Source organism: Rhinatrema bivittatum, chromosome 1 (assembly GCF_901001135.1).
Source record: "Rhinatrema bivittatum chromosome 1, aRhiBiv1.1, whole genome shotgun sequence".
NCBI classification, from domain to species: domain Eukaryota; kingdom Metazoa; phylum Chordata; class Amphibia; order Gymnophiona; family Rhinatrematidae; genus Rhinatrema; species Rhinatrema bivittatum.
The window spans coordinates 330,667,466-330,684,040 of record NC_042615.1 but is presented as its reverse complement, the minus strand read 5'-3'; the positions used below and the strand labels follow the sequence as shown (position 1 = coordinate 330,684,040).

The following is a 16,575-nucleotide window of genomic DNA, read 5'->3' as shown; positions in this document are numbered from 1 at the left end:
ACCCGAAGTCTCAGGACTATTTGATTCATCTCCAGCTGCTAGTGGAAGTCTTCTCTCCCCTCCAGTAGTGGTTGCAAGTAGATCATCTGAGAGAGGGAATTTCGTTGACATCACCAGACTGGTAATCACAACAGATGCAAGCCTCCAGGGTAGGAGAGCTCACTGTCAGGAACTAACAGCACAAGTGCGCTGGAATACAGAAGAGTCTCTCTGGAACATCAATTGGCTGGAAGCCCAGGTGGTCCGGTTGGCATGTTTGCAGTTCAGCGGCAAGCTGCAGGGTCAAGCGATCCAAGTAATGTCTGACAATGCAAGAGCGGTGGCCTATATGAAATGGCAGGGAGGAACTAAGAGCCAGCAATGGGCAGAAATGCATCTTCAGGAGATTTTGGCATCACCATTGCAGGAAAGGACAATGTAAAAACAGACTTTTTTCTTAGCAGAGAGAGTCTGGACCCAGGAGAATGGGAATTATCGGACGAGGCATTTCAGCTGATAGTGGATCGCTATGGCCTTCTGTTTCTACACCTGCTGGCAACTTCTTGCTTTGTGAAAGTTCCTCGATTCTTCAGTTACAGGAGAGATCCGAAGTCCTTGGGTATTGATCTTATGCAGTCTGGCCGGAGGACAAGCTGCTGTATGCCTTTCCCAGTGGCCCATGTTGGGCAGAATAGTTTGAAGGGTCGAAGGCCACAGGGGCATGTGCTCTTGGCGGCACCGGATTGACCCAGGAGACCATGGTATGCAGATCTGCAAACATTCCTGGTAGACTTCCCCCCCCCCCCCCCCCCCCCCCGTCTCCAGATGCACAGGAATCTGTTGCAGCAGGGGCCTGTCCTTCACAAAGATCAGACTGTTTTGTCTTACACACCATAAGAGAGGGCGCGCTTGTTGAAGCATGGATATTCTACTGCGGTGATTGTCAACTTGTTACGAGCACGAAAGTTCTCCACTTTCATAGCCTATGTGGGTTTGGCGAGTGTTTAAGGCATGGTGTGAAGATCGAGGAGTGCTTCCTCATTCAATTAGGATCCCGCTCATTTTGGAATTTTTGCAGGATGGGTTGAATAAAGGGTTGACCCTTAATTCCTTGAAGATACAGGCTGCACCTCTTGCCTGTTTCAGGGGCCAGGTGAATGGTGAATCCTTATTGTCTCATCCTGATGTGGCCCGTTTCTTCAGGGGAGTGCAACATCTTCGTCCTTCCTTACAATTACCGGTTCCTTTGTGGAATCTTAATCTGGTGTTGGATTTCTTGGTGGGCCCTATGTTTCGACCACTGCATAGCCTTTCTTTGCAGTTACTGCCTTGAAAATGGTATTTCTGGTGGCAATATGTTCTGCACGTCAAATTTCCAAGCTGCAGCCCATGTCTTGCTGGGAACTGTTCCTTCAGGTGACTCCAGGAGCAATACAGCTGCATATTCCTTCTTTCTTGCCTAAACTGGTCTTGGATTTTCACTTGAATCAGTCCATTTCCTTCCGTCCTTGGATAAGGACAGTGATGCGGAGGAATATCACCTGTTGCGTCCCTTGGATGTCAAGAGACATGTCGTGAGGCATCTGAAGTTTCTAAACCTTTCTGAAAGATGGATCGCCTGTTTGCCCTTCATGGTGGAGATAAACAGGGCGAGCTGGTTTCGTGGGCTACAATAGCTTGCTGGATTAAGGAGGTAGTTATGGCCGCTTCTGAGGCTGCGGAAAAGTCGTTGCCTACTTTGGTTAGGGCTCATTCTACTAGGGCTCAGGCAATGTCATATGCGGAGGTTAGCTTGTTGTCTCCTATCGACAGTTGCTGAGCTGCTACGTGGTCCTCCTTATACACCTTTTCCAGGTATTATCGCCTGGATGTTCAGGCCCTTACAGGCCTGGGAGGATGCAGTCTTTGTATGTGTGGTTTTGAGTGGAATAGGGCAGCCTCCCATCCTATTCAGGAGTAGCTTGCCAGAGGATGTGGATAGTGCAGTTAGTGTAGCTGGGTTCAAAAAAGGTTTGGATAAGTTCTTGGAGGAGAAGTCCATTAACGGCTATTAATCAAGTTTACTTAGGGAATAGCCACTGCTATTAATTGCATCAGTAGCATGGGATCTTCTTGGTGTTTGAGTACTTGCCAGGTTCTTGTGGCCTGGTTTGGCCTCTGTTGGAAACAGGATGCTGGGCTTGATGGACCCTTGGTCTGACCCAGCATGGCAATTTCTTATGTTCTTATGTTGATGAATCCATCTATTTACATTCTAGGAAATGAGAAATTATTACTTACCTGATAATTTCCTTTTCCGTAAGGTAGATGGATTCAGCTTTCTGTCATTGGCTGCCAAATAATTGTTATTGTCCTGTGTGACTACGTGTCCCAGATGATTACTGGTAAGTGTTCATCCAGTCCCTAGATTAGTATTCATACATTCTTGCTTGAGTTCAGTGTGTGGTGTTGGTCGAATACAGAAATGGCTGTCTGTTTTTAATCAAGTTTTTGGCCAGTCTGTCCACAATTGGCTTTTGGAGAGAATACTGGCAGGCTGATGTCGCTGCAGGAGTATATATACTGTGCCGTCAGTTTGCTTTCCTGGCCATCTGCTGGTAGAGGTGCATAACCCATTGGTCCTTAAGGAAAAGGAAATTATCAGGTAAAGTAGTAATTTCTCTTTCTGCACTCAAAATATGATTAAAGAACAGCTGAAGTAAACTTAAAAAAAAAATCTTATTCAAATTGATATTGAAATAGCCCCATATGCCTTTTCTTCAGTAATTTGACCACCTTTTTTATTTTTACCACATTCCCCTCTCCTCTGCCAAACAAATTACATGTAAACTTCCTTTCTGGCTGAGGGGGTGAAAGGGAAGCTTAATTCATGAAGATACTCTTCCATTGCTACTCTTTTGTCTGTAGGAGTGTCTCCCATAATTCTGTCCTCTGTGAAGAACATAAGCATGGTTACATAGCCAAACCACCATGTCAGCTTTTTCCTCAAGCCTCCACTCCCAAAAAAGAATTCAGAGCAATTGTATCCTCCTACCTGGATTTGTGAGCTTTTTATTTTATTTGATTTTTTTTATGCTTTTTTTTTATGTTTTGTCCTATTCAACAATATAAAACATAAGAGACAAGAGCCAAAAACAGAAAAACTTGTAAAGGTACTATTGAAATATTAAATGTGAATATAAAGGTGTCAGCAGCTCCAACACCTGGTGTTATCCAGATAGCAGCTGACATTTTCATATATACTTCTTCGGGAGTGGATTCACAAATAGAACTTATCTGTGGTCTCCATGCTCTCATCTAGGCCGTGCAGGTTGTCTGAACAAAAATAGAGATCTGACTGGAGGATATACTGTATGAAGAAATGTAACCATTTTTTTCTTTTCTTTTTTTTTTTCCCCCACAGAAAATTGAATCCTCGATCATGCAGGTACATTTTCCCTCTCTCCGTCAGCAATTAAGAACTGTAAGACCCACATCGTCTGTCTTACTTCACTCCTGGTATATTGCTTATATATCTCCTATGATCTCTGGCTTTCCTCTCACTTCAGTGCTAGGGGTCACCTGTGCTTATCCCAGGCTTTCTTGAATTGTTTGCTTTTTGTCTCCACCACCTCCACCAGGAATCTGTTAAATGTATTTATCGTCCTTTTCTTGGAGAAATCTTCTCTGATGTTGCTGCTGAGTCTACCACCTTGGGAGCCTCATCCTGTGACATTTTTCATGTAAAACATTATTCTTTCTGAGAGGTTTTTGGGGTTTTTTTTGTGCATTTATATCCTTTGAGACATTTAATGGGGCAGTTTTGAAATCGATCCATGAAGCTTGCAGGAATGTAACAGTGGGACCTGCAAGTTAATTGTCAAGGAGAACATCCCCCACAGAGTTTTTTTGAAATTCAGACTGGCAGGGGAGAGCAGGTAGTTTTTGTAGCTACTTTTAAATAGGTGAAAAGTATGCATGAGAAAACGCATGGAGATTTTGAAATCTCTACATGTTCTTTCCCTATCCCATCCCATTTTACCCACACTGAGAGGGGGGATGCAGTTTTCCAACACACTTTTTACACAGGTAAACCCCTGTTTCCTGTTCATACCCTGGATCAGTCCAGACAAGTGGGTTTATGCATCCCTACCAGCAGATGGAGACAGAGAACAAAACTTTGAGGCACTACTACATAACAGAGAGCGCCACCTGCAGTCCCTCAGTATTTCTCTGTCTCCAGCATATGGTAGAGGTGAAAACCTGCAGTCTGGAGTTAAAAAAAAAAAAAAAAAAAAAAAGAAAAAGTAAGGAGATTCAGCTCCCTGAGGTGTTAGGTTCCTTCAAGGGCCATCCTTTGGGTGGGGCTAGACGAGTTGTTGGGGGGTTGGTGACCCCTGTTCTGACTCTACCCTTCTTGGCAGGATGGGTTTGATAACCAGGTGTCCTGGTTTCTTCACCCCCTCCTGGCCCTTTACTCCCTCTGTGTCCCAGGTTCCCTCAGCGCTCAGCATGGAAGTATTTCTATTTTTTTTTTGTCCCTTTCTGTTTGGCTGTTTCTTTAATAAAAAATAATAATAATAATAATAAACTCAACAATAGCAGCTGAGAGCAGGGCTGAGGCAGCAGGTAAGTTGCTGGGTGGTTTTTTTCTGCTGGGAGGCAGGCAGGAGAGAGCGGGCCAGATTGCCGTGGTTGGTTGGGCCCGGTGTTAGTTCAGCACCGGACAGTGTTGGGGTGCGCTTGTGACAGGACTATTTTTAGGCCCGACCATGTGTGCAGATCTGACTCCTGTGCAGTGCAGCAAAGTTTGTTGTGGCTGAGGTTTAAAATGGGCTCAATTCGGCCTTGTTTGCTGAGAATGTGCCTTGGGGCCGGACCCCCGGGGTGCGGCAAGAGCAAATTGGCAACTGGGCCAGTTCTGGAGAACCAGTGGGGGGGGGAGGGGTTGGAGGAGACGGCAGCCATTTTGTCAGCATGTGCAAGGAGTCAGGGTGCTATTTCAGAGCCTCTGGACTCCCCTCCCATGCTGTTTCCTGCTGAACAGGACTCTGCTAGTGACAGGGGAAGGGGAGAGGCTCAGGGTGTCACTGGTTGACTCTTCCTCCTCAGATCCAGAGTTTTCCACAGATTTTGTTCTTCTCCTCTATAAGGCTTATTTATTTATCCAGGAGAGGTTTAGGGTCCAAGAGACCATTACCCAGGAAGTCCCAGGCAGCCAAGAATGCTAGGGATTTGGATGCCTGTGGAGACGGGAGGGATCCTGTGCTCATTGGGACTCGGACAGGCTATCGGAAGGGATGGACAACCCTAATCAGATGAAGGGGGGGTCCCTTGGATCCAGACAAAGACTCTGTTGGTGCCTTAAGGGATCCGATGCAGGATCCATACCAGGATCCAGTGGATGCATTGGGAGATCTGATGCAGGATCCAGATATGGTGCCGGAGGGAGGAACAGGGTCCGCTGATTCCCCGGGTGTTGGAGGAGCTGGGGATTAAAGTCACCCAGGAGGACTATGATAATGAGGCAGTGAACCTCATTATCATAGTCCTAGACAATGACTATATATAATGTCATTATATAATATATATAATGACTATATATAATGTCTATTGCCAATAGACATTATCATAGACAAGCCTTCCCATAACACTCGTCCTTGCCTCATCCTCCACGGACCTTCTCTTCCTAAGCTCAGATGCCTAAGCACTAACCACATCCTCTGGCAACAAATTCCAGAGCTTTATTGTGCGTTGAGTGAAAAAGAATTTTCTCCGATTAGTCTTAAATGTACTACTTGCTAACTTCATGGATGTCCCCTAGTCCTTCTATTATTCGAAAGTGTAAATAACCGAGTCACATCTACTCGTTCAAGACCTCTCATGATCTTAAAGACCTCTATCATATCCCCCCTCAGCCGTCTCTTCTCCAAGCTGAACAGCCCTAACCCCTTCAGCCTTTCCTCATAGGGGAGCTGTTCCATCCCCTTTATCATTTTGGTTGCCCTTCTCTGTACTTTCTCCATCGCAACTATATCCTTTTTGAAATGCGGCGACCAGAATTGTACACAATATTCAAGGTGCGGTCTCACCATGGAGCGATACAGAGACATTATGACATTTTCCGTTCTATTAACCATTCCCTACCTAATAATTCCTAACATTCTTTGCTTTTTTGACTGCTGCAGCACACTGAGCCTTTGGAGTGGTTCCAAAGGACTGGAGGCAGGCAAATGTGGTTTCTCTTCATAAAAGTGGAAGGAAGGAAGAATCACTGCTAAAAACAGAGGGTAGTACAGCTTCTGGAATCCAGTGGATTACAGCAGTAGTTACCAACCCTTTCATGGGGGACGCCCAGCCTGTCAAATTTTCAGGATGTTTGCAATGCATATGCATAAGATTGATGGAGACAAAGATAGAATCAGAATTTAAGAAAACATGGGACAAACGCAAAGCATCTCTGAGCAAGAGACATGCACTATTCCTTATTGTCTCCCCAGACCAGTCCACAGTGCTTGGGTTTAGCATCCTTGCCAGCAGATGGAGACAGAGAAGAATCTGATTCACTGACGTCACCCCTCTTAGGGCACTGTGAAGCTTGCAACACTAGTAATTTCTGCTTCAACAGATAGCATAGGTACTGAATCCTGCAGCCTAGATTTTTGTAGTCCGATTGCCCTGGTGGAGTAGGAGAAAGCAGTGGGGGTCAGTGGCTCCTTTTTGTCTTGGTCTAAGTACGTTGGGAAGATTGATAGCCAGTGGAGCTGCCTGTCTTTTTCTTTCCTTTCTGAGTTTCTGCTCTCCTTACCCTGAAGTCTGTCTGTCTCTGGCAGGGAAGATTTTTTTTTCAGTCAAAGCTTTGCCTTCAGTAGTTATTCTCTTCAGGGAAATATTCTTATTCTTTGTTTTGTTATTTAATTAAAAAAAAAAAGTTAAGATTAATCTAAGTAGGCTCTGCTGACTCAAAGAAAAGAACCTCCGGTTTCACTTTAAGTGGCTTTCACAGTGGAAAGCAGAGCTGAGCCATGGTAAATCACTTTTTTAAATGTTTCAGTAGCTTCACTTCATGTCGGCTCTTGTGGAGCACAGGAAGCACTGCTCCTTCTGTGGAGGCCTCCACGGGAACTCTGCTGTGGTAGGAATTTGCAGGAACCATTTGCATTTTGAATCCTATAAGTCTCTGTTAGCAGCAGAAGAGTCTCCTTCACCTTCGATAATGTTGTGAGGGGGGGCGGGGGGACGGAGAGGAGAGTGACTCCACAGAACTGAGCACTACAATAGACACTGTCTCTGATGCAGGTCCCTTGGGAGTTCAGAACTCTTTTAAAATGATGGTGGCAGCTATTATGTTGGCCCTGGGAAGTAGCAGCTCTGGAGAGAACCCTTCAGGGAACTTCCGAATCTTCCCAGAAGAGGTAAATCCTGTTAAGTGTATGGGGAGAGAACTCTGGCCAAAAATGGTTTGAATTGGTTACCTCAGGTCCCCTCTACCTCTTTTTCACCTGTTTTGTTCTTTTGATGCATGAGGCATTTTGTTTGAGGCAGGGACCCCACAAGGGAGGTCTGGTTTAAACTTGGGGATGGGGAGAGGGGGCTTTTAGATTATAAGTTAACAGAGGCCCAGAATGGACCTTGTATGGGATCTGGAAAGGGATTCTGGGACTGTGTTTGAGGAACTTCTGGAAGGTAGAATTGCTTCAGAAGATGATCCCCCTAGAAGAGGATGAAATTCCCCCAACAGAGGGGGATAATCCTTGTGTCATTAGATTGTTTAGGAGGGAAGAGCTTTCCTCTATTCTATCTCAGACCATGGCAGAGTTAGATATTAAGGAGACTCCAGTAAAACCACTGGTGAAAGGAGAAGACTTAATTTTGGATGGTTTTTGTAGAGCAATCGGAACTCTCCCATTCCACAGGACTATCGGGCCGATTCAGTAAAATTCGCGGGAGAGCCGGCGCTCTGAGGCGAGCGCCCGCTCTCCCGAAGCGTGCTCAGGCCACTCTCCTGGGCGCATGATTCTGAATTTAAATGAGGGCCTGCGGTAATAAGGAGGTGCTAGGGACACTAGCACATCCCTAGCGCCTCCTTATTGACAAGTGGCGGCTGTCAGCGGGTTTGACAGCAGATGCTTAATTTTACCGGCATCAGTTGTCGAACCCGCTGACAGCCACGGGTTCGGAAAACGGACGCTGGCAAAATTGAGCGTCCCTCTTTCGGGCCGCGGGCAGATTTAATTTTTTTTTTTGGGGGGGGGGGCCTCCAACTTAATATCGCTATGATATTAAGTCAGAGGGTACACTTTCCTGGTGCCGGCTGAAATTAAAATGTGCGGCTTGGCTGCACATTTTACTTTCTGTATCGCGCGGGACTAAATAATAGGCTCATCTACATGCATTTGCATGTTGCGGGCACTATTAGTTTTTGGGGGGGTTGGACATGAGTTTTCCTCGCGCTATTACCCCTTACTGTATAAGGGGTAATATTAGCGCGTGGAAAACGCGCGTCTAGATGGGGGCTAACTGTGCACTCAGCCTGAGCGCACTGTACTGAATCGGCCTGTATGAAAACTCTTGTTACGGTTGAATGGGGTTTGCCAAAAGCAGATTTGCAAGTCTGCAAAGCTGTGGCAAAACTTTACCCTTTGCCATCTGAGCAGTTGGACGTTTTAAGATACCATAAGATGGATGCCTTGGTTTCGGCAGTCAAGAAAGACTATTCCAGTTGAAGGCGGTGCTGCATTAAGATACCTTGGATAGAAAAACTGAGGCTATCCTCAAGCAATCTTTTGAGGTATCTGCACTTGCTTTGCAAGCTGCAGTTTGCAGTAGTTGTTAAAGAATCTGGGATAGGTGATTAATTTTGCCCAGAGCAAATTAGTATCATCTTAGATACTGAATATTTGGGGTCCTGCTTCAATACTCATCAGGCCAAATTGTTCTTGACATCAGACTGGAGGGACAAGCTTATAAAGCAGATTCAGAACCTGTTAAAGATGGTCTCCCAGAGTTTGGGATTATTTACAAGCACTGGGCTCCATGGCAGCAGCCCTAGGTCTGGTTCCTTGGGCAAGGACTCGTATTCATCGATTACAGCAATATCTCCTTTTCCGTTGTCATGCACAAACTCAGGATTTCAAAGTGAGGCTGATGTTCACATCAGAGGCCAGAACTAGCTTTAGGGTGGTGATTCACAGTTCAGAATTTGGTCAAAGGAATGCCCTTGGAATTCCCAGACTGAGTGCTAGTAACAGATGCCAGTCTTGAATGGTTGGGCGCTCGTCAAGACACAGGGTCGGCATAGGATCTCTGGTACCCAGTAGAGGTGTCATGGTCAATGAATCATCTGGAAGCGAGCTATAAGAAAAACTCTACAGGTATTTTCTATAATCATACAGGGCAGATCTGTAAAGGTTTTCTCCAACAGTGCATCACCTGTAACTTGTGAATTGCCAAGGAGGCAAAAAGTCACCTGCTGGCTATGGAAATGGAGTTTTTATTCAGATGGTGGAGAAACATCTTCAAGTGCCCTTGGCCTTGCACATCACAAGAATGGAGAACATTCAAGCAGATTTTCTCAGTTGTCATACTCTGGATCCTGAAGAATGGGAACTAGCCGATGCAACCATCAAAATAACACTTGCATAGGGTGAACCAAGTTGCAATCTCATATACCAGAATACCAAAACTGTTCGCTGCTTAATTTGAAGAATGAAGGCAGCATCAGCGGGAGTAGATGTGCTGTCAGCAATGGCCTTGTCGAAGTCTTCTGTATGTCTTTTCTCCATGGTCCATGATAGGTTGAGTGATATGGAAGGTAAGAAAGTATCAAGCTCTAGTTATCCTGATAGCTCCAGATTAGGTGAGGCAACATTGGTGTACCAATCTCATCAGCCTCAGAATGGAGGGGCCTCTGACGCAGAACAGACTCAGGACTTGTTAAATCAGTGGCCGGTGGTCATGCAGGATCCAGTTCCATTTTGCCTTGAGGTCTGGCTGTTGAGAGGAGAAGGTTTAAGAATAAGGGTTATATGGATGAAGTTGTTGCCTCTTATAGGCAAGAAAAAAATCCATTTAATTAGCTTATGTTCGTCTGGAAGATTTTTTAACTTTGGTATGCAGAAACTGGGATTTTTCTTTGAAGCTTTTTATTCCTATAATTCTGTCATTTTTACAGAGATGCCTTAAAAATGTTTGGCTTTTAATTCCTTGAAGATGTAAGTTGCCATGATTACCTATCATAGAGGGAAAGTCCCAAGGCATGTCCTTGGTGGCTTTTCCGGATGTTCCTCGTTTCTTTAGAAGAGTGAAGCATCTTAGTCTGTCATTTCATAAAGAAATTCCTCCATGGAATCTTAATTTTAATTCTTTGAGCATTATCTGCAGCCTCCTTTGATCCCATTAAGAGGGCATCTATTAGAACTTAAGACGGCTTTTTCTGGTTACTCTTTCTGAATTCCAAGCTCTTTCTTGTAGAGATCCATTTCTTCAGTTCTTGGATTCAGGAGTATCTATTTGGATGGTCCCTTCCTTTTTGGAAAGATGTATCTGTTCCATCTGAATCAGTCTGTTGGATCTCCCAGCTTTCAAGAAGTGCAAGTAGACAGGACAGTTTAGAGATTTGCATGTTTTGGATGTTGAAAAGTACTAAATAACTTTATGGGCAGAGCAACAATTAGTGTTGCCTGAGGGAATTTGCAGGGCAGCCACGTGGTCTTCCTTTCACACTTTCTCAAAGCACTGCAGGTTGGATCTGAAAGCTAGGAAGTTTGCCTCCTTCAGGGCTGGGATGTTGAGGGTAGGTTTGTCTGGTTCCCTCCCTGTTTTAAGTGTAGCTTGGGTACATCCTATGCATTTTGAACTGGTCTGGGGGGAGCAATAAAGAATGGAAAATTTAGGATTTGTACCTTATAATTTTCTTTCCTTGAGTCCAACCAAATCAGTCGAGGGTCCCACCCTGTTTAGCCACCAACCTGTATAAATACGTCTGGAGCAGATTTTAAAACCTGCGAGCGGGCGCAGATTTGTTCACGCAACCCGGCGCAAACAAATCTACGCCCGATTTTATAACATGCGCGCACAGTTGCGTGCATGTTATAAAATCCAGGGTCGGCGCATGCAAGGGGGGTGCACGATTGTGCAGCTTGCGCGTGCCGAGCCATGCAGCCTGCCTCCATTCCTTCCGTCCCCCGCACCTTCCCCTACCTAACCCGCCCCCCAGCCCTACCTAGAACCCCCCCTTACCTTTGACGTTATGTGCACCGGCCAGCGGCCAGCCCGTGATCCCGGGCACAGCGGCAAATGGCCGCTGTGCCTGGAGGCTCAGGCCCCACCCCGCCCCCTGGACCGCCCCGGGCCGCTCACGCCCCGCCCCTTTTTGCAAGCCCCAGGACATACGCGTGTCCCGTGGCTTGTGCGCACTGCTGAACCTATGCAAGATAGGCTCGGCGCACACAGGGGCAGGCAGGGGCAGCTTTTCGGGGGTTACGCGTGTACCCCTTTGAAAATCTGCCCCTCTATTGGTAAGGTATGATTTGAACCATTGGAGGGGTTTAAGGACCAAGTGTTAAAATACCTTTTTTTTAAGTCTCCCTTGCTCTTAAGGGGGATGTTTCTTACATTTGCTTTGTTCCGGTATTTACTGAAGTACTGCAGGCTTCATAGTGCCCTATGAGGGATGTCAGCAAATGATTCTCCTCTGTCTCCATCTGCTGGCAGGGTTTCTAAACCCATGTGTTCTGAACTGATCTGATTGGACGAGGAAAGAAAATTACTAGGTAAGAAACCCAATTTTCCCTTAAGCTGAGCGCAGGAGGTCTGGATGGCCATATGATTTCATCTGTTATGTTTCTCCATTTTGCAGTACAGCATAGCTCCTAAAAATATTCTAGCTGAATAAGTATATATCCCAGTCACTGGATTTATGAGATGTCTCCAGGTTGCCTTTTTCCTTTGGTACTTCTTTCCTGATTGTAGTCTCACACCAACATGCTGTATAATTTACAAGCGTGCCTGGGGAGGGAGAGCCAGAGTGCCACAGTACACGGTTTTTGGAACTCTCTTTATTTCCTTTATTTTTTGTAATTTCGTTGATGGGAGAATATCAGTGATGAGCATCTTCCTTTCTTCCAGGATTCGGTGACGCTGTGTTCTTACCCTTTCGTCTTTGATGCTCCAGCCAAAACCAAAATGTTGCAGACAGATGCGGAGTTACAGATGCAGGTAACATCTGTGATTCCCTTGTGGTGTTAAGGATGAACAGACTCCCCCCACCCCTCACCAGCACTTTATTGGGGAATCTGTAGCTGTGGACAGTTTTCCTGAGCAAGAGCTCCCCTGTGGCCACAAGCTCAGCAGGATGTGTTCTCAGCAAGAAATGTTACGCTGCAAGTACAAATGTAGTATAGTGAGAGGTGGGGCTGAGGGAGGATTAGAAATAAAAGGTTAGTCAAATGCAAGGGGCCATAGCCTTTTAGCATGTATACAGAGAATTGTTTAGATAAAACTAACAGTTCCTGTGTTTTTCTTCGTTTGGTGGAAAAGTCAAAGTCCTTTACTTATTCTATAATAGGGAATATTGCAATCCGGTTATTGTGCTTGTAGCAAGCAATGGGGATCATTTCCCTTTTGAGGAAAAGACTGTGGGATTTACTTACCTGTGGTACAGAGCATCGCAAGTTAGCGAATCCTGTTTTGTTTTGGGGTTTTTTTGCCACGACATGGTTGCATCATGTGATGGTGGCTCTACATCCTGGAGCCACCATCTTTAAAAGGGCCAAACAGCTCCATAACTACTCCCACCCCTGTTTAATGCATTTAAACCCCTGGGGGTTTACTGAGACTCTCGTCCCACAGCCTCCTTCCCCCCTCCCCCCAGTAATGGCAAGCCAAGTGAGAGGGCTTTGCTTTTCCCATGGCAGCCCCTCCTCCTTTCCTTATTGAAAAACTATGTCACGTGATAGAGGAGAAGTGAAGCTGCCTTGGACAATGAGAGGCTCTCCCTCACTCTATCTGTTCCCATGATTCTTTTTCTTCTCCCTTCCCAGGTGTTAGTGGAGATAGGAGGGGACGCGGGGAGAGGGGGGAGATGTAGTGGAAAGAGCAAAGTAATTTTTATTACAATATTAATTGCCCTATGGCCCTGCCCCTGCAGGGACTCCACATGCCTTTCTTTGCCCTTTTTCCTTGGCTCTCTCATATTCGCACACACCCAGAGACCATGACTTGAGGAAATTGTAAAGGTGGGGGGAAAAATGGATGTGGGGCTGGGGAAGAGAGAGAGAGATGGGAGGAAAGAGGGAAAAGGCAGGGGAGCAGGGAAAGAGAGAGAGACCAGTGAGGGCCGGGGGGACAGCGATGGAGAGGGGTAAGGCTTGGGGGTATTCCGCTGCCCCTGGAACAAAGAGGGCTGCACACACACAGAATGGCACCTGCATGCTTGGGAAAAAATTGCTCTTCCTGTTCTCTTCTTTTCCTCCTGCTTTTGAGCTTCTTGCCAGCTAATGGTGCTGCTTTCCTCCGGCAAGAGCAGAGACCGCTGGCTACTAGCTGTTGTAGACTTTGCTGCCCTTTGGTGATGGTGGTGGTGGTGGTACTGCATATTTACATCCTTTCACTGAAATTGTTAGTCCCACCGCTCTGAGAAAATAACCAATATGAGGAACAATGCTCAGGTCTGTAATTGGATATTGCTCAGCGCTAACAATTTTTGGCCTGTAGGTCCAGCATGGACCCAACCTTCTGGTTGCATGGAAGGTGGTTTGTTCTGCTAGTACAGAGCAGTTGTGTGCCAGGATGACCACCCGGTGTCTGTCTCTCCCGCTCTCTCTTGTACAGGTGGCTATCAATGGAGCCAACTTGCAGAACGTCTTCATGCTGCTCACCCTGGAGCCCCTGATGGCCAGGAACCCGTTCTTGGTTCTTCATGTCCGCAGAAGTAACCTCGTTGGCGATGCTCTGAGGGAGCTGAGCATTTATTCTGACATTGATCTGAAGAAACCTCTGAAGGTGAGACCTGCTTCTTCTAGCCCAGCTTCCTACCTTCCTTTGCTTTCTCAACCAGTATTTTGGTTCTTGTGTGTATTGCTGATGATTAAAGTAGAACAGCACTTTCTATGTGAAGCTACCCTGCCAGCAACCTGCAAATCACAAATACCCATTGCCGTGCTGCTCCTTGTTCCGTGTTTCAGGGGCTGGCACTGCACAACAAGTTTGTCCGTTAGGTTGACGTATCACATGTGCCAGTCAGTGAACAGAGCAGCTGGTGGGAGGAGGTGCTCATAGTCATTTGAGATCTCTGGATCCCTTGTTCCTCTATCCCCAAAGTGCATCCTGTCTTCATTATATTATCTAAATGAGCAAGGCTGGTGCCAGGGGGCCAGCGGGTTGTGCTCATACATTAGCAAAGGCAGTCCAGCTGCCGATCTGGCCCTTGCTGTTCTAGAGACGGAGCTTTATCGGATTGTTCTGTGCTGTTAAAATTACCGATTGGCCTGGATTCAGGATTAAATTGTGGAACGCATTGGGTAGTTTTCAGCTGAGATATCTTACAGATAGGGATCTTAATTTTCAGTTTTTATTTTATTTTGCCTGGGAATTTCAGTATTAACCCAAAATGTCAGTGGAAAAATGACTATGACGACACAAGAACAAAAAAATCAAATCAGTGTAAAAATAACTTTCCTAGTGTGTAAACAAATGGACTCAGGACCAGTGGGTTTTATGCTCCCCTGCCAGCAGATGGAGACAGAGCAAGCTGATGTCACAGTATATATAACTCTGCAGAGACCCCATCGTGCCAGTTTTCTCCGTCTCCAGCAGATGTTGGACATGCATCTCCCTATGGGAATTGGTTTGAGCTTTCTGAAAGGAGAAATTTTAAATTCAAGAAAAGAAAGCCCTGCTCTCCTGCGGTGATACCTAAAGATCCCTCCCCCCAGTTGAGAATTCCTGAGGTGATTTCCGTGGTCCCTCAGAGGTGTGCCTTGGTCCGGTAGCTGGGTTTCCTGGCGTGGACTTAGCTGCTAGTTCAGCTGAAAGGCAGCGGGTGCAGAAGGCCAAGCATGGCGATAATGGCAGATGCCCTCTCGCCCTACAGTCGGAGACTATCTCTGTACTCAGCTGGTAAGTGCTGAACTCAGGTAAGGTTTAAAAGAAAAAAAAGGAGAAAGTTTTACGTGAATCAGAAATGGGGGGTTCAGGATTTCCTCCGTTCTTGCCACACCCTGCCAATGTTTGTTCCTGCTCACATTGGGGTTGGGGAACTGGGCAGCCTTGCAGGTTGAGCAGCCCCAATGGCTAGGCCCTCACACTTATTTTTCTTGTACGCCACATGGTAGGCCACAATGGCTGTTTTCGTGCACTATTGTGTGTGTTCTGCCCTCTGTAGGCTGTCGGTGTGCACAGTGTGTTGGCTCCGTGCACGCGTTGTGTGTTCAGTTTTTGGGTGTGCTTTTTACGCGCACAAATGTTTTTACGCGCTTAACTTGGCACACAGCTTGTGCATGCACCCTGCCGCATTTTCTTCTAGCCGCTTACTTTTTAGGCGCATTTCATTTTTGAGCGCAAGCCGTGCCAACGCACATTTTCCTGTACGTTCCCGGATCAGTCCAGACACCTGGGTTATGCCTCCGTACCAGCAGATGGAGACAGAGCAAAACTTTGACGGGCTCTGTCATATACCAGGGTGCCACCCACAGCCTCTCAGTCTTACTCTGTCTCCAGCAGATGGCAGGTGTAAAACCCACAGTCTCTGGAGATTCCTGATTGGGTAGTTGTATGGTTTAGTTATAGTCAGAATCTCTTTGTTAATTTGATTGGTTTTTAAAAGTTTAAAAAAAAAAAAAATAAAAAAAGTGAGAAGTCAGGTCCCTCGTCGCTGAGAGCCTCCCAGGGGGTTAGAAGGTCCTGACGGGACTATCCCCCCTGGTTGAGGCCGCTGCTTAGGGTCGAGGACCCGGTCCCATCGGGGTAGCAGCATCGGGGGTGATATCGGGGAGCCCGGCTCACTCACCCCCCACTGGAGCAGGAGGTCCAGCACCAAGGACAACGATCGGCAAGTGCTTCTCTGCAAAAAAAAAAAAAAAGTGTTGGTTTCTCCCTTTGCGCGCCGGCTCTCCGCTATCGTCGCTGCTGTCTGGTGAGTTTTATTGCAGTTTTTGTGGGGTGTTGAAGGCGGCAGGAGGGACGGATGTCTCAGGGGTCATCGTGCCGCGCGCGTGCCTATCAAGCGACGGCCTGTGTGCAGGGATGTGTGCAGGGACGCGAGGACTCTTCTGATCTCAGTCGGGGGGGGGGGGGGGGGGTCGTTTATGGGCGTCATGTTCGCCGGTGAGCGCCGGACCAGGTGAGGCAGGGCTGGAAGATCCGGCGGCCATTTTGCACTCACTTCGGGAAACCATGCGGCCAGCACTGGGGGAGGGATCGCTGCCTCCCGCATTTTCTCCACAACAGCTCCCACCGGGGGGGGGGGGGGGGGAGGGAACGCTTCAGCGGGGAAGCCTCTTCCTTACAGGAGGATAGCCCAGGGAAGGGCTCCTCCTCAGAATCGTCTTTTTCTCAGAATTTGTGCTTCTTATGCACAAAGTTTTAAAGCTAAGAAGGTAAAAAAAAAAAAAAAGA

General features: G+C 46.7%; 1 protein-coding gene across 5 annotated transcripts in view; it reads left to right on the top strand.

Annotated features, from left to right (window-relative positions):
- The window catches only part of LOC115089674 (probable E3 ubiquitin-protein ligase HERC3), a 189,277-nt gene that overhangs the window by 128,572 nt on the left and 44,130 nt on the right, over positions 1-16,575 (top strand). For all 5 annotated transcript variants that reach the window (XM_029597892.1, XM_029597861.1, XM_029597878.1 and 2 more), the window contains 3 exons: positions 3,383-3,406; positions 12,088-12,177; positions 13,792-13,962. In XM_029597892.1, the coding sequence (XP_029453752.1) occupies positions 3,383-3,406; positions 12,088-12,177; positions 13,792-13,962 (285 nt within the window). The remainder of the gene's footprint in view (positions 1-3,382; positions 3,407-12,087; positions 12,178-13,791; positions 13,963-16,575) is intronic.